We start from the raw sequence: 14,396 nt of genomic DNA on the forward strand, positions 1-14,396 counted from the left end.
AACGAGATTTCAATTATGAAATTTGATGCATTTTTAAGATTAGAGTGCTTAGGAGCAATGGACATTTTTGTAAATAGACATGTTATATAGTTGCTTCCCTCAAAATCGGGCTAGGAATGAAACAGGCAGCCCAGCCCGGCCCTAAAAAACTAGGGACAAAATGTGCCCAAGAGCCGGACCACCACAGCCCGAGGGTTTGGGCTGGGCCAGGGACACCCCGCTAGCTCCTCTTTTTCCCCCATTATTTTTTTTCTTTTTCTTCTAAAGGCCTATGAGGCCTCACCGGGCCCTGACAGAGCCAGGGCCATGCTTGGGACACGACTTCCTTGGCACAGTCCTGGCCAGGCTAGGATGGGCTTAGGCACGCTCTAAAACGACTAGGTCCGGGCTTAGGGCCAAGACTGGCAACAGACCACGAGTTATACAAACATACTGTACACAATAAAAGGGTGTCATATGACTATAGAATGCAGTATGAATTGTATAACAATTTGAAAAATCGATCAATATCTCATATTCAGTTTGGGGATCAATTGCGAGGATAGAGCCAAAGAGAGGGTTTCCAAGATTTATTGATCAAATATAACAGGACTGTTCCACAATTTATTGATCAAATATAACACGACCTGTAAATATCTAGAATTGTAAAACAAAAACTCCAAAGCTTGTAAAAACATGAAACAACTTAACAATTTGTTCAGCCAAAAGAAGACAGACAAGCCAAAAAGCGAACTGAAATGCTTCTCTTGCAAAAAATGTAAACCAATAGCCCATTTTGAGGTCTAAAGAAGTTCCACAAATAAATTGAAGTGAAAAAACAAAGAGGTTAAACATAAAAACAAAAAAAAACCAAACAATGTATTGACCTATCAAAGACATATTCGTATTTTAAGCATAGGGCTTCATGCTGTTCCCATGTCCAAGGTAGTCTTAGGTTTTTGACTATCTTCAGTGCACCAGACTCAAAGATGCACCTCCCAAGGCAGGACTGCTTCGCTTCAAGGAACGATTACCTCAATAATCTGCCTCAACAATAGCTATGATAACCTCATCACAAATAATACGATCACATCACAATGATGATCTCAACAGGTATGTGAGATTTAACTTCGTAATTTGGATTGATTGACAAATGTTGCACTTTTATCAAATCCTTCAAGCAAAAGTATCCTCACAGCTTCTAATCCATTCGCCAAAGTGAAGTCCAACTGTATCATGCAACAAGGTTCACAATCAAATTGCTTTATTGACGAGCATCTACCGTGGGATATATTGCATAGAATATAAAGCCGAGAGACATAAGCGCAAAGAAACTTGATGCACACATGCGTGCACACACACACACAAATACATACAGATATCGTGTTATTCTATCTCTTTCTTTCAGTATGTGTATATGCACGCATGTCTGTGTGCTTCTATTTCTTTCTTTCAATATGTGCATATGCATGCATGTCTGTCTTGATAGTTTAGATATGATCAATATAATATAATATATACTGGACACATTTTCGTTATGTTATGCATAATGTATTAAGGAAAAAGTTTATATAAATGAGGCTCTAAACAATCAAATTAGGACGCACCACAAAAATTTCACTAGAAGAGGTTCTTTTGATGCCCAAATATCCTTAAATTGATCATCTTGACCTCAAGATGCATGGACATTTGAAAAAAATGGATTTCAAGTTTTGGAAATAGCGCATCATGTAATGCATTTTTGGACCGTCAATTTTCAAGATTTTCAAGTTTTCATATATCTGCTCCATCTACACTATTTTTGAAGCTTTAAATTTTATAATTAGAAATGAAAATATATTTTAAGGCTATCACAAAGATTTCTGGTATTGAAACCACATTTCTCAACACTATTTGAAGGTGCGCTTTACTTTGATTGTTTAGAGCCTCGGCTCTATACAAACCGCACCCATGCATAAACAAGCTCAAGTCCAGAAGAGGCTGACATGTCTCAGTTTGAGTTTGATTTGTTTAAAATATGAGCTAGTGACCTCAGCTTGTCTTGGCTTGCAGAAATCTAAAAACATTGCTCAAGCTTGGCTCTTTATGAGTTAAGCCAAGCTGTCTCGCGAGCTGGCTTTTGGCTTATGACATCCACTGAACCACATGTGCACGTTTACGTGGTCTTTGACACCATGCACATCTGAAACTTAAAAACCCAACACACTTCCACTTACCCTCCTTTTAAATGTCACTACTCTAAGTCCTTAGTGTCTCATCCACCCCACTACATGATATAGAAACATCTCGCGTTTGAAACACCAATGTCAGGGTTGACCTCTCTCCCCCCCCTTGAAGCCACTGGCCCTCATTCTCTATTCCCTTCCCCTCCATGCCCTTCTTATCTTTATGCCACCAGTCCTATTTTCTTTTTCCTGCCTGTCCTAGCATCTCTTGCTTGGATTGCATATCTCTCTCCTATTCCATTGCCTCAAATGGTCCAATATATCCAAGTCCTTTTCCGGACTACTTTTCTCTTGCGCCTATCTTTTCCTCAGTCTTTTTCTCCCCTTTCTTCTTAGCTTACTATCCTTCCCGGTCTCTCAGCCACTCCCACCTTGTTGTGCACTCCTGCGTCTCTCTTTTTCCATTTCTTCCTCAAGTAGGGGAAAGCTTCGCCCTCTTCACCTAGTTCTCTCTCAATCCATAAAAAGGCACGAAGAAGAACAAAGAGGGGAAAAATCAAAAAAGAGATCTATAAAAAAAGAAGGAAAACACAAAAAAAAAAAAAAAGGTAAAAAACAAGGGACAAAAAAGAGAAAATTATAGTTACCCCCTCCCCCCCAAAACAAAAATCAACTTTGTAGAAATCCTACCCCCCCAGTACTTTTAGTATCACACCCTTAGACCCCCAATACTGTTTTATTTATGTATTTACCCCCTGAGTCAAAAAGCCAACAAAATTGAGACTAAAATGCCCTTTTTCTCTCTCTTCCACTATGTTTTGTAGTCACGTGCTATTAGGGCATCTCCTCTCTCCCTCCATGCCCGAACTTTCTCTCTCTCTACCGAAAAAACCCATTTCGCTCTCTCTCTCTCTCTGTGTGCCCAAACTTTGTCTATGTACTGAAACCCACTTTCCTTCTCTCTCTCTACCCGCCCTCTCTCGCACTCTCTCTCTACACACCCAACCAATTCGAGCCCATCTAAAGTGATCGAAGTCACGTAACCATCTGCGCATTCGATTCCATGCCAATTATCAATCCAACCTTCAGAGCGAAGAAAGTCAGTGGTCCATGTGTTGATATGGCCCCAATGGTCACCATGAATCCCTTTCTTGAATTCCAGTAAGGACTGGACAGAGTCATGGGATGAGGGTTGGGTAAACAGTGGAGAAATTAGAGAGAGAAAAAGCAAGGGAGCCGCATTCCCAATAGGGCAGAGAGAGAAACAAGAGAGACCTGAAACCTCAAATGGAAGAAGTGCTGCCCTGAGGAAGAGATAGAGGGCGAAAGGGGGAGCAATGGAGCTGCATTTGCATTGGGGTTGATGGGGAGAAAGGATGTAGTGAGAAAGAAACCCTAGACAGAGAGAGGAAAGTTGAAGAGAGAGAAACCCAAAAGAGAAAATGTATAGAAAAAGAAACCCTAGTTGTTGGAATGGGGAGTTAAAAAAGGGGAGGCATACCCAGAAAGGAAGTGGCATTTGGGCGCCGCAGGAGGCTAATGGAATGAGAGAGAGAAAGAGTTTGGGTTTTCTTATGGAGGAAAATAATAAGTGTAGAGCAGGACATAACGTAGGAGACCCATATGGATTAGAGAAAGTAAGAGGGGACGTGCTTTAGAGAGAGAGGAGAGAGATGGCGGGTAGTGAGAGAGGGAGGGCCGATAGAGAAAGAGGAGAGAGAATTAAAAAAGCTGACATATGTCAAATTTCCAGCCATGTAAAGAAAGAGAGAGGGCAGGTAGAGAGAACGAGGGTAAGGGCATTTTAATGCCAATTTTGTCGATTTTTTGACTGGGGGTAAATACAAAAAAAAAAATATTTGGGTCTAGGGTGTGATACAAAAAGTATTGGGGATAGGATGTCTACAAAGTTGATTTTGTTAGCTTTTTACTAAAATTAGTGTTTCAAAACAACCTATTTTACTGCTGGTCCATTTTGCTTCTTGTGGCCATTCTGAACCACCATGTGTTCGGAACACTTTTTCATGCACACATCACGTTTCACACTTAAGCACGAGGTGTCTATCATGTATTTTGTCACTCAAGTGGCATCTTTTGGACCACCTTTTCTTTGTATTCTTGACACCTCACACATAACCTTTTGGTATTTATGGCATCCTTGCCTCTCGCTCTAGTTTCTTCCTTTCTCCATCCTTTGGAGGTACGTTGGTCTTTTGAAGAGAACAGTCTCTCTCTCTCTTAATCGAACATACCATCTCTCTCTCTCTAGATTAACTTATTGTTATGCCCATTCCTCCAAAAGGTCCATGTCTAGGTACTTTATAAGGAACATATTTGTGGCTTGTTATGCTCTCCCTCTCTCTCTCTCTCTCTCTCTACTTATTGTTATGCCCATTCTTCCAAAAGGTCCCGTGTCCAGGTACTTTATGAGTATGGTATGAACGTATTTGTGGCTTGTTTGAGCATAACAGGTACAAGCTGCCCCTTTTAATGGTAGTGAATTTCTAGCATTTTGGGATACTATGTTTTCATATATCCAGAGAAATTATGTTTAGAGTTGTTATTTGTCATATCCAATAGAAGCTTATTCTACCGATTGGAAGACATTTTTTAGTGAGATAGATGATGTTCATAATCGATGTTTTATTGTAGTATACCGATTGGATGATTTATATTGTAGTAAGAGAGAGGATTTCCAATAGATGTTTGTGATCTTATACCAATTGGAAAGACATATCAAATTTGCAGACTATGGTTTTGTACGAGTCTCATAAGTGTGCAACTCAAGGATTCGGGATTAGTATTCCAATCCGACTGTATCCTGGGAGTGTACTTGCCGGGACCCATTTGCACCTCGGAATTTTATCGAGACAATGGTGTTTAATACTTCGAAAGAAGCGAGCTCCTTTCATGCCTCCAGATCCCCAGTTTTTTATCCCAGCAATTTGGGAGTTTGTATCCATCATGATGCTTCGTAAACCGCAGTGAAACCCCAATTAACTAACAATTTTGAAGTGTTAAACGAAAGTTCTTTTCTGGAGATGTCTATTGATAACTCACTAACAATAAGGACCAAGATTGCATAAGGCCAGATTCCAGATTTGCACTGTCACTTTATTTAACCTCCGAATACATGCTCTGATTCCTACGGGAAGCCGATTGGTTATAGGAATGTTTCGGTTTCCAGATTTAACCTCCAAAACATGCTTTGATTCCTACAGGAGTCCGACTTGTATTAAGAAGGTTCTAGTACTTTTCTGGTACTATCTTGGACTAGGGGAGGTGCTGCAGAATTTTTTCGAGTATTGAGATATTAAAGATTTATCAACTGTAAGTCAAGCAATCTATCAAGCGTAAGAAAGACTTATGGAGCGTCAGTCAGACTCATCAAGCGTAAGTAAGGCTTATGGAGCATCTGTCAAGCTCATCAAGCGTAAGTAAGGCTTATGGAGCGTCAATCAGACTTATCGAGCATCAATTAGACTTATCGAGTGTCAGTCAGACATATCGGGCATTAGTTAGACTTATCGGACTTCAGTCGAACTTATTAGGCATCAATCAAACTTATCGGGCGTCAATTACGATTATAGACTGCACATCAAGGATTACGAATTAAGCGTCAAGCGTGTCGATCGTGGGTCAAGCTATCGATTGTGCGTCAAGGATCATCAACTGTGAGTCAAGCTTATTGATTTTGCGTTAAGTTATCAACCGAAAGTCACATTATAAGTCACGTTATCGATTGTCAGTCAAACTATCAACTAGAAGTCAGATTATGGAGTAGAAGACAGACTCTATCAACTGTTAGTCAGGCTATCTATTGACTGGAAGTCAAATTATGGACTATAAGTCAGAATCTATCGATTGCAAGGCAAACTTTATCGACTATAAGTCAAATTATGGACTGGAAGACAAACTCTATCGGACATCAGTAAAGCTATCGACCGTTTGTGAAGCTATCGACCATCAATTAAGCTATTGACTGTCAATTAAGCTGACTTATGCTTGAGATGGAGTCATAGCAGAACTCCAAACCAACTTTACCGAGCACTTGGTAGAATATTAATAAAAAGCTTGAAAGGCACCAAGTCTGGAAGAAAGCTAGAGGGATGGGATTGAGCCCAAATGAATTTTTGCCACAGGGCGATGGGAACCCTACCTAGGATAAGGAGATCCTAAGTCCAAGGAAAAACAATTGCTTGTGTGATGTTTGATGGCTGTGGGTACTACAAAATATTATACTATGAAAATTTATAAAATTTATGCGCCATCTCTAGTTGTGTGATACTATTTACTGTAATGAATGGAGAGGTTGAGCTTCGCTCTTAATGATTCCATTTGCCTAGATGATGTAAGGCCTAGATGGGGGTGTCGCACTGCAGGACATCTTCCATGGATTAGCCTATATGAGTGTGAAAGTGGAGATCGCTTCCTATGGGAATTGGGCATTCCCTAGAGCACTCATGAAAACAAGATCGGCACAAGGCCATTAAATGCACAAGCCTTTTAGAAAACCACACGTTTTTTAAAGAGAATGTGCAGTATGTGGGAGGCTTATCAACAAAGGACATAGTTCAATGTATGTCCACTCGCTATGATAAGCGATCTACATGACACTATGTGAAGATTCAAGTCCAAAAGGCACCTTCACTTATGCATTCGCCTTTCCTGATTGTTTGGCGAGAGGTCATGTTGTTTTCAAACAGGTGGGCGCTTGTTAGCTTTGTACTAAAATTGGTGTTTCAAAACAACCTATTTTACTGCCAATCCATTTTGCTTCTTGTGATCTTCTTGTGGTCATGCTAGACCACCATGTTTTTGAAACACGTTTTCATGCACTCACCACGTTTCACGCTCAAGCATGAGCTATCCTTCATGTGTTTTGTCACTCAACATATGGCATCTTTTGGACCACCTTTTCCTTGTTTTCTTGATACCTCACACATGTAACCTTTTGGTATTTATAGCATCCTTGTCTCTCTCTAGTTTCTTCCTCTCTCCAGCCTTTGGAGGTACGTTGGTCTTTTGAAGAGAATTGTCTCTCTCTCATAATCGAACAAACCGTCTCTCGCTCTCTCGAGCTTTACGTATTGTTATACCTATTCCTCGAAAAGGTCCTATGTCCAGGTACTTTATGAGCATAGTACGAACACATTTGTGGCTTGTTTGAGCACACATGTACAAGCTCCCCCTTTTAATTGTAGTGAATTTCTAGTATTTTGTGATACTATGTTTTCATATATCCAGAGAAATTTTATTTAGAGCTGTTATTTGTCATATCCAATTGAAGTTTATTTTACCGATTGGAAGACATTTTAGTGAGAGAGAAGATGTTCCTAATCGATGTTTTATTGTAGTATACCGATTGGATGATTTATTTTGTAGTAAGAGAGAATTTCCAATGGATGTTTGTTATCTTATACCAATTGGAAAGACATCAAATTTGTATACTGTAGCTTTGTACGGGTCTCATGAGTGTGCAACTCAGAGACTCAAAATTTGTATTGCGATCTGGCTATATCTTGGGTGTGTGCTCACTGTGACTCGTTTGCACCTCAAAATTTTATCGCGACGGGGGAGTTTATACTTGGAAGAAAGCGAGCTCCTCTTGTACCTCCAGATCTCCTGTTTTTTATCCCGACAATTGGGAGTACATGTCCACCAAATTAACTAAAATATTTTGGGGGGGTATTTATAATTTTTCCAAAAAAAGACAATAACCTAAAGTTTAAAAAATAAAAGTAAAGAAAGAAGGAAAAATAGACGCTGGAAAAAAAAGGACTTCTCTAAATAATTGATAACATTTGGAACTCGTACTCTGCAGTTCTAACCCTATCTTTTGTCATCCCATGCATAGGAAATTTTGCATGGCCAAAGGTGTTAAGCTTTTCTCTACCCTTGACATTTCCTCCCAGCGTAGAATGGTGCTTTGAGGTCATGCAACAGAGGCGTGTCTCGACTCCCCAAAGTTCTAGTGTTACCCATGACATGCGCACTTCTTTGGACAACACTGTTAGTGGCTAATTCCTCTATAATTCTCCTCTTTTTATGTTCTTCTTCCCTCTTTGTTCTCCAAGGACATGCTCTCCACCCCCCCGAACCAAAACAGAGAAAAAAAAGTGTCATAATCCTTCACTCTCTGGCTTCTTTCTCAACCTTGATCTTACCAGTTCTGGAAGTCATCTCCCACCCATCTCCATCTCTTTTCACCAACCTACTCTCCTATTTTCCCTTCTCCATTTCATACTCCTTGGCCGCCCCATTTGCTACCTGTTTCTCATAAAGCCAGCACCTTGCACCTCAACCCCCTAAATACTTTCCCTTTCACTCTGATGGTTGTTGCTTTCTCTCCCCTTTCTCAAAGGGAGGTTCTGACGTTTTCAAGTATGTGAGCATCCAGCATATGGGCTGCCTTGGACCACGAATCATGGTATTTTAAAAGAATATAATACATAAATATAATGTCAACTCTCAAAAAACATAGTAATGATAATAAAACACCAAAAGAGCATTTGAGACCTTAAATGATCAAATTAAAAAACCAAAAATAAAAAATAAAAAATAAAAATAGCAAGCTATGGATCATCTATGACATTCATGGGAGGAATTAGACATTCGATATCAAGTACCCATGTGAATCTTGTAAGACTCATCCTTCCCAAGTCAAAAAGAAAAAATAAAACATAAAAACCCTAAAATTCTTATGCTTCCTCTCGCAAAAGGCCTCTCTACAAAAGATTAATCATAAAGGAGGCAGTTTGCTCGTTGTGACAAAAAGATCTCTGCAACCCATGATATTTCTTGTGTGCCATGTCTCTTATGTGATTTCAAGATAGCCAAAAAAACTTTAAATAAAGAATTTAAAGAAAGCATAGAATAAGAACAATAAAAGAGAAAACAAAATTATAATCTATTTTGTCTACAATTGTTCACAGTGTTACTTTCTGTGATTTCTCACGTCAAATATTTGCAACAAAAATATTCTATTCAATGCTACTCATATAAAAAATCCACTAAATAAAAGAAAAGAAAAACAATATTATTGAACATCATTTTATCAACATTAAATTAATGAGGAGTTGAGACAAAAAGAAAAAATGCATCCCGAGAATCCGAGAGCGACTAGATATTTTTTTCTTTTTTGATAATGTAAGCTGCTAGATTATTTTGAATCTTCCAAGGAGCAATTTTTCCATTTTCTTGTGTTTTTTTAGATGTTCTTGGTGTATCTCGTGAAACTCACAAACATTCAAGTTTTTGAAGTTTTAATAAATGGAAAACCCTAATTGTTGCAAGGGCATCACAAAGTTGCTTCACCTCATTTGAGAATTTGAAGAATTAAAAGATTAATTTCCTAAGCACTAATAATATTTCAATTTTTACTCCTTTAGACGTCCAAATTTTTAGTTCAATTTTCTGATCATATTTGTCATAATAATTATGTTGTCTATCCTTTCAATATTTCATTTTAAAATTTTTAGAAGAACCCCTCAGATTGATGTGCATGATCAAATGAGGCACAACACAAGGAAAAACGAAAGAGAAAATATGAGGAGCATGAAAATATTCGCAAGTCCTTGCTAGGGCTTGATGGTCTCTTTGAGTTTTAGCATAAACTCAACAGAAATCTCGAAATCTCTAACCCCAAAAACACAACCCCCAAATACCTATTTACATTCCCTTATCTAGAAATCTGAAGAATAATATATCCCCTGTCACAAATACAAAATTCCAAAACAGTCCTAATCAAAACAAAACTTCCAATCCTATTTGAAAAATTCTAAAATTCCAATAAAAAGTTCTTCAGTGAACTTTGGATTGCAAATTTGAGGCCCGAAACAATAAAATCAGGAACTCTGCATAGATTATGACTTGTAGATCTCAACGATAGCTACAAAAAAAGTATTAGAGAATGCCAAATGAACAGCTAAGGGTCAGTGTGAAAAATAATGACATTCTCCCACAATTGGTTAAAATCATTTTCAAGTTCTGAAATGGGGTTCAATGGGTCCAATTTGAGTTCATGGCCATCTACAATCATTTTCTTTATTGTTTCTAAAATTTTCAATGCTATCACAATTGTTAAACATGCCATCTCTTATTGAAAACATCTCAAGAAAAGGATCAAGGTATATTGACAGTATTGATATATATATCACACCCCCTTTCTTCAATGAATTTGTCCTTATTTGAATCTAACAGCTCATCAAAAACAACTACATCCAGGCACTCATCAAAGATTGGTCATGAACCCTGACATACCATTACTTGAACTTCCAAAGAATGTGATCAAAATGAAAGCTCTCCAAATAGGGCAGCTTACCTCCATACCAAAGTCCTCTAAAACTTCCATCTTTCTCTAGCTAGTAATGTTAGCTTCCTCGTTCGCATCATTGGCTGCTGATCCCACCATACAGAAGTGTATTCCTTTACCTTTATGGGCCATTTGGGACCTTGTATACAGAAATCCTGGGTTTTTCTCAATACCTGGTTTTGTTGATTCTTGCATATATAAAAGTTAGTTTTGAGCACAATGTTGTTTGGCTGGCTGCTAGAAGAACCCAGTATACATAAAAGTAGGTATTTTACCCTGTTTGGCACCGTGAAGATGAAAATCAAGTTTTGGTTGTTTGTTGTCAATGCAGTTTAGTCGTTGATTCTAAAAGATGATGATTTCATACTAATACATGGCCAATAAAAAATATTTGTTGGGAAGAAGTTATCAATAATGTAATAAATAAATTACATTCAAAAAAACAATAACGTAATAAATAAATTAAACGGTTCAGATCATATTTTCGGTATTTTTATAAGTCCAATTATTACTCTTTCTCTCGCTCTGTACATACACGACTTGTATTACATTATATTCGTAACATTGCATCTCATTAGATAACAAAAAAGGCTACGAAATTAGATAACGAAAAGTTAAATACAAATTCCCTCATAAGTCCAAATGTACACTTTGCATAGGTTCTCAACACTAGAACACAAATGATATTTAATGAAACTAAATTATTCCATAGGTTGTGCTATGCCATGCCCCCTGCGAAAACTTAATCCATGAGCTGCATGGGAGGCAAAACAATCTCGAACGACTTCCCTTCAACTTCATTAGCCTGTGCAAATGCAATTTGTAAAGGTTCAATAGTTGTCCCTTGCACCTGTATTTGAAATTTACCCAAAAATACTCATCTCAACGAGGCCCAGTTATTCTCCTAGTACCTTCGTCAAAATGGAAACCAGTTTTTGAAGGAGCTCTTTAACATTTCTATACTTATACTTCAAACATTTTACTTTGTTCTTTAGCATATCTATGCGAAATATGGGTCCATACTCCTCACACATGAAGCTCTATATTTCTTTCCAATTCTTCTTCCTCAAGTTTGTAGCACCCATTTCTACCATGCCATCGAACAAAGTTTTGTCATGTTCAGGATTCCGTTTGACATAGTTTATTGCTTTGCCATTTGGAAGAGTAACAAGAACAACATGACACTTGCTGAGACTACGAACATTTATTAGCATTCGACATGATGAAAGCATTAATATAGGCAACACAAAACTGTCTAAAATAGAAGTTTTGCTTAGAAAAACATCACAATAGATCAAAGTGCATACACATAGATACAAAAGTTCATGTAACAACACAATTTACATTATCCCCACATTGCCTAAACTAGAAAGAAGAAGATTGTTATAACAACGATGGCCTTCATGGCCCTCTTCCAAACAGAACCCCAATCGTCCATGTCCATGTTAGTATTTTGTGCCCCGAGATTAATATTAATATAGATATGTGTTGGGCGATCATCCTTGTGATATTTATGGAAGCGTTCATCTGCTTCCTGAAATGTTCATGTCAAACAATGGACAGCTCCAGGAGAAACCATCCACTTGACGGTTACACTCCTCCCAAGTTCTATAAATCCTTGGAACGTGTCCCACAAACACTACATAACAGCGGTGTTGTTGCATTGTCTAGCAGTTACAACCAAAAAATGATTCACATATATGTAAATCATCATATCCTCTTCTTGATTTTGCTAGTTAGATAATCCAATCAAAACATTAATGATTCACAATTAAACATAAATGATTTATGATATTTATACATAAATTGATTACTATCCATTAGCTGGGAGCATTCCTCAAACACTCCATGAGCATTCCTCAAAACAATGAACTACACTCCAATAATAGAAACAATGAACTACACTCCATGAGCATTCCTCAAAACAATGAACTACACTCCAATAATAGAAACAATGAACTACACTCCATAAGCATTCCTCAAACCAACAAAAAAATGAACTACACTCCATAAGCATTCCTCAAACACTCCATAAGCACTCCTCAAAAAAATGAACTACACTCTAATAATAAAAACATTGAGACATTGCCTCTAACAAACAAAGAGGAAATAGTTCACAAAATAACATGAGCATGGTAAAGTTCTACAAAGAGAAACAAACCCAACCATAAAATATTTTAGTTTCCCACAACAAACAATCAATTGAAATTAGTGTTGTAATCTGCAAACTTCAATTCGACTCAATCGTCCCTCTTCTGGAAAACTAAGACATTCTATGGTTGGGTTTGTTTGTCTTTGTAGAACTTTACTATGATCATGTTATTTTGTAAACTATTTCCTCTTTGTTTGTTAGAGGCAATGACTAAATCTTTCTATTATTGGAGTGTAGTTCATTTTTTTGAGGAATGATTACAAAATGCAGTTCATTTTTTTGTTTGATTGAGGAATGCTTATGGAGTGTAGTTCATTGTTTCTATTATTCGAGTGCAGTTCATTTTTTTGAGGAATGCTTATAGAGTGTTTGAAGAATGCTCTCAGCTAATGGATAGTAATCAATTTATGCATAAATATCATAAATCGTTTATGTTTAACAGTGAATCATTTATGTTTTGATTGGATTATCTAACTAGTAAAAGCAAGAAGAGGATATGATGATTTACATATATATGAATCATTTTTTGGTTGTAACTGCCAGACAATGTAACAACACCGCTATTATGTAGTGTTTGTGGGACACGTTCCAAGGATTTATAGAACTTGGGCGGTGTGTAACCGTCAAGTGGATGGTTTAGAGCTATCCATTGTTTGACACGAACATTTCAAGAAGCAGAGGAACGCTTCCATAAATATCACAAAGATGATCGCCCAACACATACCTATATTAATATTAATCTCGGGGCACAAAATACTATCATGAACATGGATGGTTGTGGTTTTGTTTGGAAGAGGCCCTCAAAGGCCATGATTGTTATGACAATCTTCTTCTTTCTAGTTAAGACAATATGAGGATAATGTAAATTGCATAGTTACATGAACTTGTGTATCTATATGTATGCACTTTGATCTATTGTGATGCATTTCTTAAGAAAACTTCTTTCAGACAATTTTGTGTTGCCTATATTAATGCTTTCATTATGCCGAATGCTAATAAATGTTCGTAGTCTCAGCGAGTTTCATGTATATAATTTTAAAAACCAAGATGGTCGTCGTTCATGTTACTCTTCCAAATGGCGAAGAAATAAACTATGTCAAATGGAATCCCAAACATCACAAAACTTTGTTCAAGGGTATGATAGAAATGTGTGCGACAAACTTGCAGAAGAAGGATTGGAAAGAAATATACAGCTTCATGTGTGAGGAGTATCGACCAGTATTTCGCATATATATGCTACAAGTCAGAGTCAAATGTTTTAAGTACAAGTATAGAAATGTTAAAGAGCTCCTTCAAAAAATTGGTTTCCATTTGATGAAGGTACTAAGAGAATAATTGGGCCTCATTGAGATGAGTATTTTCAGGTAAATTTCAAATACAGGTCCAATTTTTACTTTAAAAAACCCACATGCTGAGACAACTATTGAACCTTTACAAATTGTATTTGCACAGGCTAATGAAGTTGAAGGGAAGTTGTTCGACGTTGTTTTTGCCTCCTATGCAGCTAATGGATCAAGTTTTCGCAGGGGGCATGGCATAGCGCAGCCTAAAGAATAATTTAGTTTCATTAATATCATTTGTGTTTAGTGATCAAAACCTATGTGAACTGTACTTTTGGACATCTAAGGGAATTTGTATTTAACTTTTTCTTATCTTACTTCGTAAACTTTTTCGTTATCTGATGAGATGCAATGTTACGGATATAATGTAATACATGTCGTGTACATAAAGAAAGAGAGAGAGAGAGAGAGAGAGAGAGAGAGAGAGCGAGAGCGAGAGAAAGAAT

General features: G+C 37.5%; 1 protein-coding gene across 21 annotated transcripts in view; it reads right to left on the bottom strand.

The window, feature by feature from the left end:
• Positions 1–544: 544 nt before the first annotated feature.
• Positions 545–14,396, bottom strand: part of LOC18445618 (peptidyl-tRNA hydrolase, mitochondrial) — a 35,889-nt gene continuing 22,037 nt past the window's right edge. For 16 of the 21 annotated variants that reach the window (XR_016045584.1, XR_016045588.1, XR_016045589.1 and 13 more), the window contains one exon: positions 545–1,208. Coding sequence is in view for 11 of the 21 variants with exons in the window: in XM_011629266.3 (XP_011627568.1) it covers positions 1,104–1,208 (105 nt within the window). In the remaining 10 variants the exon portion in view is untranslated. Of the gene's footprint in view, positions 1,209–10,916; positions 11,264–14,396 lie in introns of those variants that run through there. The other 5 variants (XR_016045590.1, XR_016045586.1, XR_016045594.1 and 2 more) reach the window with 2 other exon arrangements.

The sequence above is a fragment of the Amborella trichopoda genome, chromosome 12, assembly GCF_054954075.1.
Source record: "Amborella trichopoda isolate Santa Cruz 75 chromosome 12, AtrichopodaSantaCruz75HAP2 v2.0, whole genome shotgun sequence".
NCBI lineage: Eukaryota > Viridiplantae > Streptophyta > Magnoliopsida > Amborellales > Amborellaceae > Amborella > Amborella trichopoda.